This window comes from Onychostoma macrolepis, chromosome 17 (assembly GCF_012432095.1).
Source record: "Onychostoma macrolepis isolate SWU-2019 chromosome 17, ASM1243209v1, whole genome shotgun sequence".
In the NCBI taxonomy this organism is placed as follows: domain Eukaryota; kingdom Metazoa; phylum Chordata; class Actinopteri; order Cypriniformes; family Cyprinidae; genus Onychostoma; species Onychostoma macrolepis.
In genome coordinates this window covers 3644548-3666945 of record NC_081171.1, presented here as the reverse complement: position 1 = coordinate 3666945, position 22398 = coordinate 3644548, and the positions used below count along the sequence as shown (strand labels likewise).

Genomic DNA, 22398 nt, shown 5'->3' with positions numbered 1-22398 from the left:
AAAATACAGTTAATTACAATTAATAGTTTTTAAGTAGTTATTTATTTTTTTATAGACTTGTGCTTGTTAAAAATAAGGAAAGAAAGCTTTTTTTTTTTTTTTGCTGGAGTAAAAAAATGTGACAACTAGCCCCAGTGTACCACATCTGCATGTACTACATGAAATGCTAAATGAATCTACATCTTTGTTATTTATTTATTTATTAAAGAATAATCAATAATCGATGATTACTCCGTATAATGAATAACCACTGATCTCCATGAGCCATCAGTTCATGGACAGGAATCTCCAGGCAGCCGAGTCTATTTCCAGCGTCTGTGTGCAACTGAAATAGACTGCGAGTTGAATTTCAGAGTGGGTTCTACGCTCTGCATCCATCTCTCTCCACTGCAGCTGATTTTAGCACACAGGTGTTGACCTTAGGCATTACAAGGAGCATGTTCACATTCCCCTGAGCTCTGCTCTTTCTGTGTGTGCAGCGGTTGTACATGTGATCACAGCCACTGAAAGAGTTACAGCCAGGCATCATATATATATATATATAATCAGTGCATTCAAGTGTTCTGCTATTGTCATGATCACCAAGAAAATCTTCCTCGATCAGCATCCTTGTTGGCTGACAACATTCCCATCACCCAATCAGATTGCAGATTTAGGATTAAGGTGGAGCTGAAAAAAAATCTTACCAGCCGATCGTTTCCCTCTGACTTTAGCAGTTAGTTATATATTAATGTTTGACCTGACGTTTTTCATTACCAATTTACTATCTACAAGTAATTTAGCATCTTTTGCACTTTAACCTTTTCAGCATTTTGTTTGTGTTGCATATATCACTTATTTTTTTTATTATAATTCTATCTTTTTATTTTTCTTCTCATTTTGTTTATACTTGTGTGAAAATAAAATAAAATTCCTTGTACTGTTGCACTTTTTTGCATTTATATATATATATATATATATATATATATAAGAATATGATATGTCCATTTTATTTAATAATATGTAAATAACTTGCCTTCATTTGTTGCTAACCTCAAAGGTCATGTTTAACAGTTTATACTTTTTCTCAGAGTTGTGTTTATATCTCAGAGTTAATCCTTTTTTTCTATCTCACAATTTTGACTTTTTTCTTTAAAATTTTTTAAATATCTAATCTAAAATATAAACGCAAAAGTGTCATGAGTAAAATGATGTAAAAATTCTGAAGCAATGCTTTAGGAAGTTCATGGAAACACCAAGCGCATTGCCAACATGAACATCACTGGGGTAAATTTCTGCACACACACCAAAAACATGCAGTTCTTTGTCAGCTGTGCCCCAGAAAGCATTTTCTGTCATGCTGTCCCAATAAAAGCGGGTGGCAGTTGTCTTTTGGCCCACCCTGCCCCCCAGAATCCCCTCCTTTTTTGAAGAAGCCATTGAGATTGGATGTCTGGAGCGCAGTGTGAACAGCTGAGAGGTGTGATGGTCTGTCAGAGCGCTGAGGCCTGCCAACAGGAGGTCCAGGAGAGACCCCGGCCTCTAAAAGACATCGACAGGTGGAAGGCCGCCAACAAGGGGAGGGCGAGCCATAGAAAAGGCCGGGAAGCCAAGCTGGCTCTGGACACAATCCAGGAGATGGCAAAGGACGAGGATACGCACGGAAGAGCGCGCCGGACCTGTGTTTGTCCCGTCTGATGGACTGGACGTCAAGGGACGGGCAAGTAATGTGGGAAGCCTGAGCTGAAACTCTGATATGTAAAAGCTGTTGGATTGCAGGGCTTTTCAATGTACAACTGGCTCCTGATTGAGTCTCTCTTTACTGCTTTGTTTAGTTTTGGGGGTTTTGTTTGTTCACTCAAGTGTTTTTCAGAAAGAAAATGCTTTTTTTTTTCAATCAATTTTACTTTTTAGAAAAGCGGTGAAAGTGTCATTTTCTGGACAATAGCCGATATACTGTAGGTCAGAATGAACTGACAGATAAAGTTGACATATCCTGAGGTATGACATGCTAAACTGATTTGAAACAGCATAATTTTAGTTTAAATTTAAACAGCACTGAGCACCATGTATTTGGTTTTTTTTTTGTTATTTTAAACCATCAATTTTTCTTTTTAAATGTTTAAAATGATTTAAAACAGCATTCAGCATCATATGCATTTTTTCTTAACTGTTTAAAGTTATTTAAACAACTTTTAACACTATCTGAAATCATTTGAAATTATTTTAAAAAGCAATTCTTTTAGAATGACCAAACATTCTGTTTTATGATGTGATATCAAATGGAATGTTTGTACTTTTAAATGTTAGTTTGTTACAAAGCAGGGCTGTTAAAAATCAGCTAGTGGAGGGGAAAAGGCGATTAACAGCTTTCTCTAGATGCATAAAATCTTGTTCACAGAAAAAAGCCTAAGCTATGTATCATTGTGTCATATGGGATCTACGCTGTACTGTAGTGTATTATGTGATGTACGGTGTGTTTAACAGATCCGGCTGTTGCTCCTTGAGATGACATACTTCCTTATATCCCCATATACGGAATCAATCTATGGAATGTAAGGAAGTGTGTGGTCTCAAAGAGACTTCATCATCATCATCATCATCATCATCTCAAGAGAATATGCCACCACTGACTTGTATGGATCACAGGGAACACTATCATCCATCTTAACGAGTTAATGATTTCTAATGTAATTTTAATTTTTGTATTATAATTGACAAAATATGAAGAACCACAAACGATAAAGATATATTTATTAGTAAATTATTTAAAAATGTATATTTCATTTTTATAAAATTGTTAATTTTTACATATAACGAACTAAAACAGTTAAACTTTAGATATTGTTTGTTTTTAATCATAGTTGATTCTATAGAGCTTAAAACCTTTTTTAGACAAATAAATGTTTGTAAGTTGGACAACGGTGCAACAAACATCTTGGAAGATATTATAGACATTTTCCAAGAATCTTCAATAAGCCCTGCTAAACAAATAATTGTATAAATGTGGTTTGATCACTTTGTAAAGGTTGTGTGAAAGTCGAGCTCAGGTCACTGGTGATTTATCAAGCTGAGCTCCTCCACGATGATTTGAACACCGAAGCGTCTGAGTGACACAACAGCTGCTGCCATCACAAATGTTTACTCTTATAAATAACTGGACAGGTGGAGGAGAGCTAATTCTGGACGGACACACCAGAGTCAGGACATACCGGCACATCCACGGACTCTGTGTCATTGTCCAGAAGGAAGATCATGACGTGGACGGACGTCTTCTGCTTCCTGAGTCATAGATGAGATAGATGACTCTAACTGCAAATAAAACATCTGACATGTGATTAATCAGATGCTGAAGTGTAATTGTCACTGAGGAAACCGATGCCTCTCACCTCTAGAAACCCGTCTGTCCCCACAAACACGTCTTAGTTGCTGGTAAAACGGAACCAAGTCAGGTGTTTGAGAGAGGTTTGGTCCCTTTCAACCAGCTACTGCGCCGTGACTTCAGCCAGCAGCACAAACACAGGAATATACACGAATGATGAGAGGGAAAAACACGTGGACCTGTATGCGGCCATTGACATGTTACCTGAATCACAAAACATTATTACTCATATTCAATATCAATGACAAAATATATTTTGTGTGATGGTCTGTTTTTCTGCAATTACTCTCTGGAAAAGCTCAGTTCTGCTCTCTACAGGAAAGAAATGGTAAATGCTTAAACAATTAAACAGCCACATTTTGCTTTACGTAAGGAAGTTTTCTTACTTTGTTTTTTTTATTGCCAGTCCTGTGTTTTCCACTTTGCTGTATTGTAATAAATGCACATTTATTGATTAAAAACAAACTAAGGAAATAAAAGATATTTGTCTTCTTTTTTTCTCTTTATATATTATTTCTGTATTTATATGCATGGATTTTAGTTGCCATGCCGCATTAATAACTAACATTTATTAAAAATGCATTATTTATATTTAAAAAACAACTCAAGCTATAGCAACTCAATAATCGTCAACGTATAATAATATTGATTTAATTAATTGCATAACTGACACAATATGATGAGCAATTTTGTTGACTTTTTTTTCTCCACAAATGGAAAATAGAAAAGAAGGCAAAGGAGAATCACATGTTGGAATTCTACATAAACTCACACAAGTGATACAACAAAACAAAATGTCAGCATTCTTAGAATAACGCTCGTCCAAATAAATTAGTGCACTGTAATCTAATACTGTATAGAATATTTATTCTTCAGAATTCCATCTGTAACAAATGTCTCAATGCAGCTGCTTTTAATAAAAGTTTAAAAACATCTTTATTATGAAACAAAAGGCCACTTCAGATCAACAATTTGTGTACAAATATCAGAAAGCTAAAGAAACCCACAAAAATACAGTACATAAATAATCATATTACACCATATGGCGAACCAAAAATCATTGGATTCAGTGCTGTGCATCTATTTCATTCATTCCCTGATTGCACTGAACTCTTGCGGTGTATTTCAGAGTGACTGCGCCAGTTCTGTAACAGAGAGAAAACGGACCAAAGTGGAGGACCAATTAATGGACCCAAAAATGAAAATTCGCTGAAAATGTTCTTATCCTCAGGCCGCCCAAGATGTAGATGAGTTTGTTTCTTCATCAGATTTGGAGAAATGTAGCGTTACGTCACTTGCTCACTGATGGATGCTCTGCAGTGAATGGGTGCCGTCAGAATGAGAGTCCAAACAGCTGATAAAAACATCACAATAATCCACAACACTCCAGTCAATCCATGAACGTCTTGTGAAGTGAAATGCTGATCCATCCTTAAGACATTTTACACGTCTAACAAACAGCTAGCTTGTGGATTATTGTGATGTTTTTATCAGTTGTTTGGACTCCTATTCTGACGGCACCCATTCACTGCAGAGGATCCATCGGTGAGGATCAATCAATCTGATGAAGAAACTCATCTACATCTTGAATGGCCTGAGGGTGAGTAAATGTTCAGCAAATGTTTATTTTGGGTGAACTATTCCTTTAAGATGAAATACATATCAAAGTGACTGCGTACAAAATGTTTAAATGTTTGTTTTGAATATGTTCTGTTCACTATAAAGCGAATATGAACACGTGGTCTTCCTCATGAACTGGTTTGCACAAGTAAAAGAGGGGAAGGCAAAACAGGATCTTTCCCACGAAAAAGTGTGAGAAAATTAAACCTTCACAGGTTTCCATGATTACTTTTCCTAAGAGAAAATTTCACAGTAGGCATCACACTTTAATCTAAATAAAACTGAAGGAAATTGCTTGAAGTCAAACAAAAGACACACACATCTGTGAATCTCATGAAAACATATCTGGGTCATTTTCACACCAAAAAAAAAAACCAAACAAAAAACAAATGCATAAAGAAAATGAGGCCTATTTTAGGACCATTACAACTTTTTTTGCATTGTGACATTATTTTTTAAAGACAATTAAGGTCATTTACACCATTATGCAATAAATTTTTTTATTTTTTACTGTAATACAGTAATGAAAACAAAGGGATAGTACAATATATACTACCACAATAACTGAACAATTTATTTACTTTCTTCCACTTTTTAACATTACAGACATGAAAATTGTAGAGATACACAATAATGTCGCAATGCAAAAATTTGTAAAAATCACCCTCATATTCCTTATGCAAAACATTCCCTTATTTAATAATCATTTCCGGGTAAATATAATGCTAGCATTTCTGAACAGTTTTCGTGAGACTCACTCATACGTATCCCTCTAATGCCCTGGAAAAACCTTGAGTGTGCTGGGGACGGACGAGACCCCGATCAGTGCAGCATTTTGCAGTGGCACCAGGAAATTCAGATACAGTAAATGAGGGAAGGAGGAGCAGTACCTCCCCGAGACAAGGCAACATCACTGTCATTGTGCATAAGTGAACATACAGTAGCAGCCAGACGTCTTCAGTGTCATCAAATCCCTCACAAAACAACTAGAGCTGCTGCATTGACCTGAAACAGGGCCACTTGTTGGTGTTATTGCAGTTCTTTCATTCAGCAATTCAACGAGAATCCATGACAGCAGTGAGGTGAATCTCACAAAACGCATCAAGAATAGAATTAATGCCAAATTTCAAAGAAAAAAGAATAAGAAGTTATATTTCGCATAAATGAAAATGAAGTCTGGTTTTAGGATTTGTTTTTTTGCATTGTGACACTTTCATGAGAGCAAAAAAATAAAATTAAAATAAATAGCAAAAGCAAAAGAAAGAAGTCTCATTATTATAATGGCTTTATTGGTTGTGCTCGCTTTAAATTTATTTTTAAATACAATTTTTCAAACTCTTTTTACATTATAATTGTTTTTATTTTTTTATATGTTCCTTGTTTGTACATCGTTTGTGGCTTGAAAAAAATGAAATAAAAAAATAAAATATATATAATTTTAAAATTTAAAGATAAAAAAAAAATATTGAAAATGAAAGTCCCCAAAATAATTTCAAAATGCAAAACAAAACACAAAACAAAACTCAGTGCTCATAAGAAACATGCCTCATTTTTGAAACTTAAGTAAAAAAAAAAAAATAAAAATAATAAAATAAAATAAACTGAAAGGTAGTGTAAAAAATAATTTCACTATTCATCATTATGGTCCTAAGAGACATGGTTCATTAAAAAAAGAAATCTTCATGGTCCTAAGAAACATGCCTCTTTTTTTTTTTTCATGCAAAAATATAATTTCAAGTTTTTTTTCTTTAATTTTAGGGTGAAATATGGCCTGTTAGATTTTTGTGAGATTCACCCAGTGAATAAATGTGCTCTTTCAGTTCAAAACGTCGACCTTAAATTGCAAAGCTGTGATTCTGGGATTGAAATCAGCTGCTGTAAACAGTTGGATAAAATACAAAATACAATCAAGTGACAAAAAAACAAACAAAAAACAGCACACCGGCCCTGTTGCGACACACCATTACTACATGGATTCCTCTGATGACAATAATAATAATAATAAGGCAACTGGAGTTAGACATCATAAAGAGCTTCCACTACATTTCTCCTTCCTCATCCTCTTCCTCTTTCTCCGGCAGCTGCATCTTGAGCCAGCCTTCGGCGGAGTGGCCGTGCTTCTTCTGGTGGCGTTTGTAATTGTCCCAGTGGCCCGTGGTGTATCCGCACTCCTGGCACTTGAAGGGCTTCTCGCCGGTGTGCCGCAGCATGTGGCGTTTCAGGTTCATGCTCTGGTTGCAGCTGTAGCTGCACACGCTGCACTGGAAGGGCTTGGCGCCCGAGTGGATGCGCTCGTGCCGCTTGAGATTGGCCAGGTTGCCGCAAGCGTAGTCGCATACACGACATTTGTAGGGCTTCTCGCCCGTGTGCACGCGGTGGTGCCGCTTGAGGTTGTCGAAGTGGGCGGAGGCGTAATTGCACTGCGGGCACTTGTAGGGCTTCTCGCCGCTGTGAGTCTTCATGTGGCGGGCGAGATGGTTGGGGTACTGCGTGACGAACGGACACGACGTGCAGGAATACAGCTTGTCGCCTTTCTCCGGGCTGCTCGGTGAGCTTTTGGACAGCATGTCTAGTGTGCATTTGCTGCAGATCTGCGCCGTGGCGCCCTCCTCATCCTCCAGCACCGCTCCGCACACACGGCACGTGAAGGGGAATAGCAGCTCGGGCAGAGGGTCCGACTCTTTGGCCAAACCCTCGGCGTGCAGCAGGGTGGGGGGATGGCGGTCCGTTCGCAGGGTGTTGTAGCTTTGGAGGAAGTCAGGGTCGCTGCTGATGTGCAAAGTCAGGTCAGACACCACAGACTCTGAAAGACAAAAGAACAAAAACAAGCTTCCTCTTTACAGCGAATCCAAGAGCTTCTACTTCCCCCTTGCTGCACACTTCGCTTCCTCTTTTGGTTTGCAGCATGAAGTGCTTAAAGTGCGAAGTATAAAGTTAATGGAAATATGCAATAGCAAGAAACTTGCAGTTTTGAAGAGAACAAGTGCTTCTTTGTGCTTCCTCGGAATCTGTATTCCTGTTTAGCACTGATAATTAAAATAACGTCAAGTAAAATAACTGCTTTACCTGTGTAGGGAAATGGCATTCATAAACGATTTTACTTCTGTATGACACATATGAGTGAAACTAAATCTAGGTCTGAAATTTTTATCCCTGAGGAATCGACTGGATCATGAAAAAATACTTTTCCCGTTGTCTATTCATATTTGGTATTATTGCAATAACTAGTATTTTGGCAGGTATGCTTTTATTATGACAGGACAGCAGAAGCAGTGAAAGCAAGTGATAGGAAAAGTGAGAAGAGCCACAGGCCGGGACTCAAATTTTAATTTGGGGGAAAATTTTGAAAAAAAATTGTGATTTTTCTGATAAATTTGTGATTGCAATTTTTATGGGCTTTTTTAATGCTTTATTGGACAGGACAGAAGAGAAATAACAGGGAAATTATCGGGCGGAGATAGAGGGGAATGGGATCGGCAAAGGACCTTGAGACGGGAATCGAACTGGGGTCGCTGCGAGCACTGGAGAAGATGTGATTGCATTTTTAAAAATTATTTAAAAAAGCTCCAGTTTTGTCATGCATGTTTGTACTGCTGCAAAATTTGACCAAGAAAATTGTGATTATATATCAATAAGACTACGAATAATAAGAATAGTATATTAATGTAATATATAATGAATAAAAATAAAAATAAACGATAATAAAAAATATTTTTATAAAATAAAAATCATATAATAATATTTTACAACACTAATATTTATGTCTTAATTTCTTCATTTTCACATGTTAAACCATGATGTGTAAATGAGCACTTCATTCTGAAATATGCATTGCATTTATTTTAATTAAACTGCCTTTGTAAACCATATGGCAACTTATTTTTATAATGTGTAATCATGATTTGCATGCTTGTTATTGCTCAACATTAACCATATTACTGAACCTGACTAAAGATTACAAAAACATTTTCTTCTTTAGCATAACATGCCCTAGGTCTGCACAATTTGAAAAAAAAAAAAGAAAGAAAAAGAACTGCGATTTAAAATGTGAATCCATTAAAAATATGTATTTGGCCAAAAAATAAATAAATAAATAAATTGCACTAGGCTTGATTTGATAATCTCTCTTAAGCTACACCATGATTATGTTTTATTTCAATTGATCATGCAGCTCTTACGTGAAGTGGATTAAACATTTACCTTCCGTGAAGTCTGTCGATTTGTCCTCCTTGTGACTCATCATGTGTTTCTTTAAGGAGTGGCTGTTGTTGGCTCTGAAGTCGCACTGGCCACAGTTGAGGTCTTTCTCCTGCGTGTGCATGCGCTGGTGCCTCTTCAGGTTTCCCAGAGAGTTGCATGCGAACGTGCAGAACTCGCATTTGTATGGCTTCTCGCCAGTGTGCGTGCGCACGTGCCGCTGCAGGTTGACCAGCTGGGCGGAGGCGTAGGTGCACTGCTGGCAGCGGTACGGCTTCTCGCCGTTGTGTGTTTTCATGTGCCGCTTCAAATGATTGGAGTAACGCGAGCTGAAGCTGCACAGTTTGCAGGAGTACGTTTTACAAGAGCTTCCGTCGGACGTGGATCTGCCTCGGTTCACCTTCCCCTGCGCGGTGTCTGTGGGGTGGGCCTCCTCTAACGGACGGTCCTGCCGGTCTGCGTCTCCACCCTCGGCGCCGCACTGGAGGCAGTAGAGGCCGGCGAGGTCCAGCGCGCCGCTCAGCGGGTCGCCCAGCAGCTGCCCGCACTGCCTGCAGGAGAGGTACGGAGCGAACGTGCCGTCAGGGCCCATCTCCTCCCGCTCGCTCTCCGTGTCTCGTGGGTCCTCGAAGTCGCTCTCCATGCCGAGACGGTTGTAGCTGGAACAGTCCTCATCGCTGAAGCCATACACCGGCATTCCCATGTCAGCCGTGACAGAGTCTATCGGGAGATCACAACATGCTCTCTTATGGTTTTTCTTTAAAACCATTTTCTTTACTGTGTTTACATAGGAAGCTGAGACAAAATATATCAAAGATTTCATGATATTTAAAATAAATAAATAAACAGATACAATAAATTAGGGTCATCAAAATGTCTAGTCTGTTCTCCCAGAACAAAAATTGCTAAACGTTAGTTTTGTCAACTTGGAGTACACTAGCATGTAGATGATTTGACGTGGACTATAAGCCACAAAACCTCATTTTCAATTTAATGCGATGTTTTTTAATTATCACAAAATCACTGTAAAGCAAGGCCTTAAGTTGTTTTTTTGTTTTTGTGGCAACAATAATATAAATGCTTAATAAATAAAAGCAATAATAATAATAGATGCTATTATTATTATTGAAAATATTATATAACAACAACAATAAAAGCAATAAATGTTGCTTCTACTAATACTACTATTATTATTATCATCACTGATATAATATATAATAGTATTTATTTCATTACTATTATTAGTATTAATAATAATAACTAACAATTAATTAATTCACTTTAATTTTGTTAGTAATAACTAACTATTAATTACTATTATTGATACAATATTATAATATATATATAACATTATTATTAATATAAAACAAAGCTATTGTATCAGCTATTCTACAATAGATTATTATTATTATTATTTTAATATTCTAGTATTATTTCAATTATATCATTATTCTTATTATTGTTAATAATAACAGCAGTAGTAGTAATAATAATAATAACTATTATTATTTCTATTACAACTATACAACAAGGTTTTCACAAAATCTAATTACTAAAGTGTATTTTTATAACGGCTATTCTACAACAGCTTAGAAATTGGGTCATTCCATTTTTAAAGCCTATTAACATTATCCATCCACAAATGTTTGGCTCAAGTATGGAACAGCACAGCAAAATAACTGACTTAAAGTAATTCATATTCCATATCACTGACCTGAGTCCCTCTCAAAACCCACGATCCTGTAGTCATTTTCTCCAAAGCCCAGGTCCTGTCCCAGGAGGAAGTCACTCTCCAGAACCAGGTTTTCCTGATTGCCGACTGCCGCCCCATCTTCAGCTCCCACTGCAAACAAACAACATCACAGTCAATAACAATAATATCATAGTTTACTTTATTATGAACTAGTGCTGTCAAACGATTAATCGCATGAAAAAAAAAATCATTATGTTTTTGTTTACATAATATACGTGAGTGTACTGTGTATATTTATTATGTATATATAAATACACACACATGCATGCATATATTTAAGAAAAATATGTTAAGTTTATACATTTTAAATGTTTATATATAATATCAATTGTATGAATATAAATATATACATGGAAATATTTTCAAAATATATACTGTATGTGTGTGTATTTATATATACATAATAAATATACACAGTACACACATATATTATGTAAACAAAAACATTTATTTTGGATGCGATTAATCGTTTGACAGCACTAACATAAACCAAGGGGCTCATCCTATTTTAGAGCCTATTAAAACTATTAATCCATCCATTTAATAACATTATTTTTAAATTTAGACATTTTGTCAAGTAATTGCTTGGCTGAAGTATAGAAGATTTTAGTGGATTTAGTAAACTTTCTGAGTGAATGTTGAGTAAATATAGTGTAAAATGTTAATTAAATCATATAACAGCAATATATCAGGCTCCTAGCTCTACTGATATCGCCAGTGGAAATTGAAAACTATATCTTAACATTCTCTTATCTTGTGAATTTTATAGATATTACACTTTCTAGAAGAAGCCTTAGATGCAGTGTATCTGATAATGATTCTCAGTCATATCCAGTAAATTGGTATGAGAGACTTGTACAGTGATAAGACAGACGCTTATCAGCACTGCAGCTCTGGAATGAGGAAAAAAATACGATAGGAATGAATGAAGGAGGAAGGAACAGTGGAGAGACGGCAGATAAACGGAGGGAGTCGGGTCAGAGATGGGTCCCGCGGCAGGAACAGGGGTCTGTACTGAGGAAACGCAGTGAGGAAGGAATGACGACAGAAGAGGGGAAGCCGACATGTTTTCACTGAGATAAAGCCAATTCTTAAAGACCCGTAACTCAACATTAAACAAGGGCTTTGGAAACTATCATTTAGTTAAACTGTTTCCTTTAGAACTTATATAAAAGCTGAAGAGGAACTAAAAAATAAAAATAAAAAAAAAGAGGAAAGGTTAGACTTGTGTTTCTCCAACAGAATCTCACATGATCTTCGATATTAATTTTGACAGATGAGAACACAGACATTTTTTCAACATAAAGCACTGCAAAAAGCAAGTTAACAGGAGTGAAAATAAAGTACAGTAGAAACAAATTAAATCAGATTGTGACTCAGCAACAATAGGCTATATCCATTTTTTTATCAATTATTTTTATTATCTTCTTGAAAAATGATGATGACTGATGGTTATTATTTTCACATAAGTGGTGAATAGTTTTAAAATATAGTGTGAAATATCGAAATATGTCGATATTTGCCCATTTTCTTAACACTCAAAATGATGAAATACATGAAAATCAGTGGTATCACCGCAACACAGAAGAAAAGCAGAAGACACCGCCAAACGTAGAACAACTTACAGAGAGAGAAATCAGGAAATCTGCAAAACATACATTTGACAGACTCTGGATTGGAAAGTTCTCTAAATATTAAAAATATGCTGCTGATTATTAAAATTAGAAAATAAGACCAAGAGGGATTTTTTTTTTTTTTTCATTATTTATGTCTCATTATTAACTAGAGACTTAATGTGGGCATTAACAATCTTTTTATGCTCTTGTTAATAATTATCAACAGAAATAAACACAATCACACTGACTTCACGAAATTCACAGGCGTTAATATTAAGAAATAACAGAAGATACAGAGTCAAACTGTGAATTGAAGTACATTCAAGTGAGATAGAAATCCAGACTTACATTTGACAGGCTGTGGGTTAGACTGTTTTCTTCTAGGCATTTTTCTGAATGTGTCTGTTTATAATCAGCAGTTCCCTGTTGAGCTGATCTTCATCACCATCATCTTCCTCTTCCTCATTTTCCTCTTCCTCTCCCGAACAAAGAGTTCCTCAAATCACCCATAAACCCCGAATTAAATGTTTTATACTGTGTATCCCCAAAAACCATACCCAAACAACTGAAATGACCCTGTTATTATTTCAGTTAGCGTGAGCTAATACTAAACTGCATACATAATTCATAGACAAAACTGCAGAAACGCAGTCATATACAACTTTTACATCGCGCAACTGGCGCCTTGAGTCTGTTATTAATCCACATCAATGAAAAATGAAGATATTTAGGATATAATTTGTGTTTATCTTGTTATCAGTCGAAGGCTAACTAGCATGACCAGCTAGCCCAAAAAGAGAATATACAATAAAAGTCCAGTGTTTATAACCACTGGACAGCCAGCAGCGGGAATATCAGCGTTTCTCCATGAGGAATTATTCGTCCATGTGGATTTTTATCCCTGTAAAGTGTCTCCAAGTGTTGAAGAAGTGAAAGTGTGCAAGTTTCATTGCTGCTGGAGCTGTTGTGATGTATGTGCAGCACAGGAAGTGATTGAAAGGGTTCAGCGTGAAACAGGTAAAACCGCGACACCTACTGGACAGTTAGAGTACAACAGCGCTCTAATCTATCTATTATCTATCTATCTATCAGCATCATTTCTTAAACACTTAAAATGTCAAACATAAAAAGTTAATATAATCTAAAATATAATATAATTCTGTGTCTCTCAAAGAATTAATAAATTGAATTATTGAACAAAAATGAAAAAAAAAAAAAAAATTGCATAATTTGCTAAACACTTAAAAAAAAAAAAAAAAAAAGAAAAGGCACCGCCCCAGTGACAGCTTTTGTACCTTTATTTCTGAGAGTGTACACACACACACCTATATATATATATATATATATACACACACACACTTTTTATATATAATACAATATAATTTCTTAAACAATTAAAAAAAAAAAAAATCTCATGGATTATATAGATTTCTACATATGATATATTGTATAAAATTACACTTCTGCCTCTCAAAAAACAAACAAAAAAACAAACAAGTAAATAAGTAAATAAATAAACAAACAACCAACCAACCAACCAGACAAAACACGTGGTTTTTCATTTTCCATTTATTGGAAAGTAGGATTGAGAACAAGAATATTAAACTTTGCTTCTAACTTTTGCAATGAAATACAGATTTTAAACTACATTCTTTATCTATTGCTCAAAACTACAGCTAAGTGTAGCTAATTTACATATATATATATATTTATAAAACTTAAATCAAAACTTCTCACTTAGAGAATCAAGAAAAAAATTATATATATATATATATATATATATATATATATATATATATATATATATATATATATATATATATATATATATATATAATAAAATAAGTATTATTTTTCTGATCTACGCACATTACAATAACAGGGTAGACATTTTACTAACTTCTTCATTTACAAGCTCAAAATAGAAACTTGAACTAGTTTGGCTCAGAAATGCCACACAAAACCATTTCTTATGAACTTGGACACTCCTGCACTGGATCTGATGTAAACCTCACAGTCGAACAGTCAACAATCAACTCTACAAGGGTGTGAAACATTTAATAACAGTGTTAATACTTAAAAACATAAAACAAGCCATTGCCATTCTGTTCACTGTGGTTAGAAATTAATAATGCATAATATAAGGCCACTTCTGTGGCTGATGAATTTATTGTCATAATTTACACATTTATTGATGAGAAATGCCACATTTGTAATTGTTACAATTATTAGTCCTCTTTCAGTGCAACACGTTCAAACACAAAAACGTCACACATCTAAACCGCTGTATCCGGCTGCCAGTGTTTTCACAATCATATTCATAGCACCGATATAGCTCCTCCTGTGATTACAGTTGATGTATTAGTTAAAGAGGTACAGCATGTTCATCGTCCAGGACATTGTTATTTATTGGAGTATACTGTACTACTGAATACCCGTATACTAACTTACAATTCCCGATGAGGCTGAGGGGTTCACGTTACTATTGCCTTTAACGCTTGAATATCAGAAGATGATATCCGCTGATCTATGGTTAAACCTTGATGATGCTGACAGAGGATGAGGTCCTTTGGAACTACAAGAGAGTTAAAACAGAGATTAGAATGAAATCGGTGAACAAACCACACCTGAAGAGAAAACCATTACAATTCTGAGGCAGGAGTTTTCTTCAGTAGTTAACACGAATCAACAATGAAAAATACATCTTCTACATCAACTCTTTGGTAATACTTTACAATAAGGTTCCATTTATTAATGTTAATTAACTACATTAGTCAACATGCTACTTACTGTATGTACTTCTTATATCAATTATAATAACTGGGTAATAACTAGGTTGAACCTATCCCTAAACTTAACCCATGCAGTTACCTTATACTACTCAGTAATTATATTAATCTTAAATATATACATGCACGTGTGTGTATTTATATATACATAATAAATATACACAGTACACACACGCATATATTATGTAAACAAAAACAAAAAAAAGGTTCCATTTGTTAACATTAGTTAACGAACTAATAATAAAAATTGCCTCTAAAGCAATTTTTGGTAATTCCCAATAAAATTCCATTTGTTTATATTAGTTAACATAAATAAACAATGAAAAATACTCCTAAAGCAATTTTCAGTAATATTTTGCAGTTCCATTTGTTAATATTATTAGTTAATATGAACTAACAATGTAATTTTCAGTAACACTTCATGATAACTAATTTTTTTAAATAATGGGACCTTATTGCAAATTGTTCCCAAATTTTCTGTATATACAGCATATCAACCTACTACGTTTTTAAAATCATGCAGTATACAATACTTACAATGTAATATAAAATATACAGACAAAGTATAGCCTGTTTCTACACTGACAAAGTAGCCGTATATTCTGACAAAATCAAATATTTTAGATTGTGTATACTAGAGAATGAGAATATAAATCCTGGAATTATAGACTTGCATTTCCAAAGTGACAAATCAACCAAAAGTAATATGAAGTGTGATTTTTAACATCTATTTTTGACTTCTCATTTGATCAGGCTACTAAGAGTAGGGCTGTGCAATTAATCGAATTCGATTATCATGCGCATCTCGTCAGTAAAGCCGGTTCTGTGATTAGTAGTAAATCGCCATCACCTGCTTTCAGACGGAGCGGCATATACTACACAGAGCCATAGTTCACTGACAAGCTAGGCAATATCACATTCATAATTGCAGATGAATCACCTTCGATTATGAATGCAATATTGCCTAGCTTGTCAGTGAACTATGGCTCTGTAATTAGTAGTAAATGCCGCTTCATCTGAAAGCAGGTGATGGCGATTTACTACTAATCACAGAACCGGCTTTACTGACGAGATGCACATGATAATCGAATTTGATTAATTGCACAGCCCTAACTAAGAGTGAAGACATATTTTCATAAACCTGAGTTGAAATGCAAAACAATTTTATTTGATAAATATTTGCTGAATGCATAAAAAGCGTGCTCCTATGTGATCAGTGGTGAAGTTCTCACCTTGCTGCCCAGCAGGCCTCCGTTATGATACTCTGGCGTGCTCTGGCCAGACAGCGGCTTGCTCTTCTCTTTACTGTGGTTGTTGGAGTCATTGTCTTTGATGATATCATACTGCTTACAGAAGAGCACAATCACAGCTGCAGCGAGACAGAGATCAGCTTGATTACGGGACGTGGATCTGATACGTTTCATTAAAACAATACACTATCTTCCATCTGGACATCCCAATTGAGTTTCAAAGGAGAAAATTTTCTGAAGGTCACCATACAAAAACAACAACAACAAAGTAGGCCAATTATTCTGAAAATATTTCAGTGATGCCAAAATGTAACATTTGAATGCAGATGAGAGAAGTTTAAAAGAACGTTACAGCTCTGATAAATGGAAACTCTGCATTCAAAACCATATAAAGCCTACTGTATCTTATTTGTAATGATCAACACGATCAAAAGTTTGCTGAGAAACCTGTCTCCTGCATGCCTTATTTCATCTGATTGATAGCGTATCCTTTTATTTTAGCGCACAAAATTGTAAAGACATCCTCCTCCTCAGATCATGGTTAACATGCCATAAATAGCCTAATGTACTGAATATGAGACTTGTATGACTCATACTCAAACACACATGCCAGCTTTTTTAATATTTTGTCTAAATGTTCTATAAACTGTTCCATTTCAAACATTGATTTTTCTGACTCTTATATCATATGTCAGGCAAAATTATTTCTTTTGATAATCAATATCATCAATCTCATTACAACCAGACTACTTCTTATCAAAGATGATTATGTGTAACTAAATCCCACACGCGTCCTTTACCTGCCCACATCAGCAGTACAGTCATAATGATCAGTATCTCTCCAGTCTGAAGGTGTCTGGAAATGTCTAAACCCTCAACCGCAGGGTCATCTGATCAGGCAAACAAGACAACAACATGTCTTAGAGGATTGAAGAGAATTATTTAGCTTATTTATTAACATAAATGAAATGTTTTGTGGATTTTAGTTCATGTCTGTTAGCTTTGCGTTCATTATATTCTCAAAATAATCAGAGGATATATATTATGTACAGCTTCCTCAAATGCAAAAATGGCTAAAAACATCCTGTTCGTCAGGAAATACAGCAGCAGACTAATTGATTTACATCACATGCTATACATATTTTTGCTGAGCCATAAAACTTCTTGATTTCATGAGCTTTTACTGGTTGAATCGCTTAAGCTCTTTTAAGTATGGAAGCCTGTTTATTTGACACAAATTATTTTTTATTCCATGGCAGTACAGAATTGTGAGATGCAAACTCAGAATTCAGGAAAAAAAAAAGATAAATTCAGAATTGTGACAAATTTGAAATTGCAAGAAAAAAAAAAAAGTCAGAATTCTGAGAAAAAAGTCAGAATTGTCATATATAAATTCATAATTGTGACGCATAAACTTGGAATTGCAAGAAAAAAAGTAATTTCACACCTTTTTTTATTCCATGGCGCAAAAAAAAACAACTGAATTGTGAGATGTAAACTCAGAATTCAGTGAAAAACTAGTCACAATTGTGAGATATAAATTAAAAATTGTGCCAAGCAAACTTGGAATTGCAAGAAAAAAGTCAGAACTGTGAGATATAAATTTCAGAACTGTGACAAACTCAGAATTGCGAGAAAAAAAGTCAGAATTCTAAGTTTAAATTTCTACGGTTTTTTTTAAATTTCGCTAACACTTTACAATAAGGTTCATTAGTTAACATGAACAATACTTCTACAGCATTTATTAATCTTAGTTAATGTTAATTTCAGCATTTACTAATGCATCATTAAAATCTCAAGTTGCGTTTGTTAACATTAGTTAATGCGCTGTGAACTAACAATGAACAACTGCATTTTTATTAACTAATGTTAACAAATGACACCTTATTGTAAAGTGTTACCGAAATTTCTAATCTTGAAAAGTCATAATTACCATTTTTATTTTTTTAATCCATGGCAGAAACAGGCTTCCATATTATTTCACAATAAAGACATGAAATGTACTTTATCAAATATATGATATTGTACAAATGCTAATCCAGTTAAAATATCCAGCAGACATGTTTACCTTGATCCATCATGGTGGATTGAAAATGTTCTGACTTTTTAAGCGTCCTGAAGTGAACCTTTTTGCTGGCCAGACTCTCTCCATAGAGTCCAACAGACTGGACCTGGATAATATAATCCGTGTCTTCATCCAGATCCCAAAGTATACAAGCACGACTGGTCGTGTTCACCTCACGAATAAAACGCTGCATCAGCCCATCCTGACGCTAAAACACACACAGAGACACACACACACACACACACATTTAATTCTAAGCACATTTCATCAGAGGGTAAATTTATTGCAGATATTAAATGTCAGACTTCTGCAATTATTATAAGGGCCCATAGGGCTGTATCTCATTGTAATAACTTTGTTTGACCTGCTGTGAGATGGCAAAGCCAATTACGGTCTCTCCCTCCGGAATATTCCAGGACACGGTGGCCGAATCCGCCCGCAGGTGAGTAACAGAGACATTGACAGGAGCAGCAGGGCGGTCTGTGAAGCACAAATCACCAGCATGAATCATTTATTAGTGCAACCCCCCCGACGCACACAAACATACACAACTGAAACTAAAACCGAACTATTCAATAAAACATTCAGGCTCCACAAATGTCATGGTTGAAAAGATTAAACCATGTTACTGTTGCATGCAAAAGTGTGATGTTTGGGAGTTATTTAGTTTTTTCTGTCTCCGTTTCCCCAAGACATCCAAAGGCCAGCCTGACATCGGCTCAATGAACAACCACAATAATGCGGTTCATAAATATGCAACACTTCTGTATTTAGCCGATTCACTCTGCTGGGACATTATGCAAATGAATTCTAATTTTAATTCTTTTCTTTAATGGGATCAGCATGACTCAGTTGGACAAAATTTGTGGTAAACTTCTTTGCCAAATCTCTGACTTTATGCGCCAGCGTGAAAAATCTGTTTGACAGAAAAGGACTTTTGGTTTTTAACCAACACCCAACAGCATATTCTTAATATAAAAAAAAAAACAATCTAGAGGAAAAAAATACAAATGCATTTAGGCACTTTTAACCATGTTTTTTTTTTTTTATTAATCTGTTTAGTAGGAACTTAAAGCCATTATAAACACTAAAGTAGGATCTTCTGCTACAATATAACTAACTGTAAATCTGCTTTGAAATAATCTGTATTGTGAAACACGATACAGAAATAAATGTGATATGAACTAACCATACAAAACTAAAAATCATAAATACATAATTTTATAAATATGTCAATACACATTATAAAAATATACATGTATATAAAAATATTTATCTGATTGTAAATTATGTTGTACGATTAAGTAGAATGCATGTATGCATGAATGTATGCGTGTGTGTTTCAAGTCAAAAATATTACGTAAGACTGATTCAGCTCCATAGCAATCATAAACAAAAGTGACATTAAAGGGTAGAAAATAGCTCCTTAGGGTAACCACGCATATATTTTTCAAAAATTAATGGTATAATACACAAAAAGACTAAGATCTCTCACAACAAAAATTACAGGAAAGGGGATGTAGAACAAAATTGTATGTACTACAATTTGTGTAAATTACATAAATTTTTAACATTTGGCATTTTAACGATATCCAATAATTTCTTATATATAAAATAAAGATATATATATATATATATATATATACACACATACATATACACACACACAGCAAAAACTACATATAGACAGTATATAGCAGAAATACTGTACAGTTGTATGCTTGAACCTGGTTCTCTGTTAACAGCTCTCACGTACATTCAGCTGCACAGACATCTTTATTTTCTTATATGCTTTCTAACCAGAGCTCATGCATATATAGGCATATATTACTTCAAGAGGTAGAAAAAAAAAAAACAATTCAATTACTAAGATGACCGACCTATGCATAAAACAATCTACATCAGCCTTCTCTTTGTTAAAATTGCATGCAGTAGCAAAATGGATTGCTGATAATCAACAGAAAGGTTAAGGTTTTTTGTGAATGTGCACATTAGGACATTTTTTTAAATAATAGGTTTAATAAAGTGCATATTGACTACATGTACAAATAGACTACAATTCAACAGAAAAAAAAAACTAACTTTTAGTACATATCTGTACACAGTATGGCTCAAAATGTCATAATAGAGCCCTGCTGTAACAGCAATACACTAAAACCAATCTATGCATCCATTTCAAAGCCAAACACCTCCTTGTAAATAATTTAGTCCCCAGTGAGAGCACCAATTCTGGCCTGGCAGGGCAATTGAGCCAGTGTTTTAGGATCAAACGATTCACAGAGCTCAGCAGGAAAGCAAACATTGCGTCACAGGAATGAGTAAACGCACTCATCCTTTTATCTTGCTATTTGACAACAAAAGAGAAATTCAGCTGGATGTAACGTGCCAAGGTCAATGCTAGATGAACATACATCATTGTGTATGGTTTCTGGTAAAACTGGCTAATTAAGAATAAGTGCACTGAGAGAGACGCCAGTCTTTCAATTAACTGTGGAGTTTGATGTAATTACAGGTTTGGCAGTAGTTTAAATGACTTTGAGTGCATTGAAGGGTGAGCAAAATGCCCAGACATTCCATAAATGACTGTTGTGCATTAGTGTAAAGTAACAGAAATAACAGATGAACATAATGAAATCGTGTGCAATACAAGAAAGCAGTAGTTTGAGAGCATTTTTCCCTTTTGAACATATAATCCATCATTTTTACCTATATCACTGCCACTTAAATGTCATGATTTGACATGCTCCGGCTCAGGTCATTCCCTCAGCACTATCTATTGGGCCACTGAATCAAAGACAACGACTAATAGAGTAAAAGCAATTTCCTTAATGTCTTCCTCCGCTGGCTCCGGGAGAGCTTATATTAAAAACACTGAAAGCATTATATAACAGAGCCCTTTCTTATGCTTGACTGTAGTCATGGTGACCAACAAGTATAAAGAGATACAGGCTGCGTTTCAGCTTTATTATGTGTCAAACTGTATGCCATAGAAGGGAAATAAGTTGACTTACTCGCCCCTGCAAAGCAGATGTGGCATCCAAACAGAGACAGAACGAGGCTCATAAAAGTGACTAGGTGAATCATATCTTCCTGAAGAGTTAATCCAGATGAGCGACGCCGATTTCCACGGAAAAGTAACCTGAACTGAACATTCCTCCCGCTATTACATGGCTATCAATAGCGTATTTGTTTGCAACACTTGTACATTGTGATCACGAAGATGATAAACAATCTAAACCAGCATCATCCTCTCAGTCTGGAGTCCAATGCGCCTCAATCTGTTGCCATCCGAATCCGCAAAGAGCGAGGAAGACGTTTCCTTTCGCGATGATTTGAGAGCGAAATCTCACTTTTCGCGTCCTTTCATCGATACTACAACGGAACGCCAGCCTCGCCACCAGTTACGTCCGCTCGCCGCGCGTCTAATATAACGCGTAAACGCGTGGCGTCCATCGCAAAGCTCGCGGTCGCCTTCCTCACTTCATGCGCTCGTGTAAGACGCTTTAAGAATACCAATAAATCAGCGGCGCTGCATCGCAGGCACATGACCCACAGGTGGCCAGTTACTGATTGATTCTCAGCAGTCACTCATTCACCTTCTGTAGCCGCATGACGCACTAACCTGCACCGGCATGAATGCGGTACAGCCGCCACCTCTCCAAAAACACCTTGTTGGACGATATTTATGACGCCATTCAAACTTGCACATTGATAGTCCACTGCAAACATCATAACAGACATAGAATA

The 22398-nt window shown here is 35.5% G+C and overlaps 2 protein-coding genes across 4 annotated transcripts; both read right to left on the bottom strand.

The window, feature by feature from the left end:
* Nucleotides 1-4172: 4172 nt before the first annotated feature.
* On the bottom strand, nt 4173-13520 carry LOC131522672 (zinc finger protein 513). Its single transcript, XM_058748308.1, has 4 exons — nt 12896-13520; nt 10893-11021; nt 9182-9898; nt 4173-7784 (listed from the first exon to the last, which is right to left on the bottom strand). Exons 1-4 carry the CDS (start codon nt 12933-12935, stop codon nt 7021-7023), a joined length of 1650 nt encoding a protein of 549 aa, XP_058604291.1. The 5' UTR covers nt 12936-13520; the 3' UTR covers nt 4173-7020.
* A 1068-nt stretch (nt 13521-14588) lies between these two features.
* Nucleotides 14589-22284, bottom strand: fndc4b (fibronectin type III domain containing 4b). Of its 3 annotated transcripts, XR_009266600.1 has the most exons (7): nt 21663-22282; nt 19016-19131; nt 18655-18859; nt 17387-17476; nt 16569-16705; nt 14999-15122; nt 14589-14888 (listed from the first exon to the last, which is right to left on the bottom strand). XR_009266600.1 is itself a non-coding variant. In XM_058748311.1 (6 exons), exons 1-6 carry the CDS (start codon nt 21733-21735, stop codon nt 15081-15083), a joined length of 663 nt encoding a protein of 220 aa, XP_058604294.1. In that variant the 5' UTR covers nt 21736-22281; the 3' UTR covers nt 14589-15080. The 3 variants fall into 3 exon arrangements, 2 of the variants coding, with proteins under 2 accessions (XP_058604294.1, XP_058604295.1); XM_058748311.1 differs by having other exon boundaries at nt 14589-15122; nt 21663-22281; XM_058748312.1 differs by lacking the exon at nt 17387-17476 and having other exon boundaries at nt 14589-15122; nt 21663-22284.
* Nucleotides 22285-22398: the final 114 nt, after the last annotated feature.

What these genes read in the sequence shown, in the direction of transcription:
- fndc4b (XM_058748311.1), bottom strand. Translation starts at nt 21,735, where the DNA reads ATGATTCACCTAGTCACTTTTATGAGCCTCGTTCTGTCTCTGTTTGGA. An exon ending in TGTACTGCTGATGTGGGCAG is followed by an intron (nt 16,706 to 17,386) that starts GTAAAGGACGCG and finishes GTCTCGCTGCAG; the next exon opens with CTGTGATTGTGCTCTTCTGT. An exon ending in GAGGCCTGCTGGGCAGCAAG is followed by an intron (nt 15,123 to 16,568) that starts GTGAGAACTTCA and finishes ACTCTCTTGTAG; the next exon opens with TTCCAAAGGACCTCATCCTC.
- LOC131522672 (XM_058748308.1), bottom strand. Translation starts at nt 12,935, where the DNA reads ATGCCTAGAAGAAAACAGTCTAACCCACAGCCTGTCAAAT. An exon ending in TAACCCACAGCCTGTCAAAT is followed by an intron (nt 11,022 to 12,895) that starts GTAAGTCTGGAT and finishes GTTTGTTTGCAG; the next exon opens with TGGGAGCTGAAGATGGGGCG. An exon ending in ATCGACAGACTTCACGGAAG is followed by an intron (nt 7,785 to 9,181) that starts GTAAATGTTTAA and finishes TTTGTCTTTCAG; the next exon opens with AGTCTGTGGTGTCTGACCTG.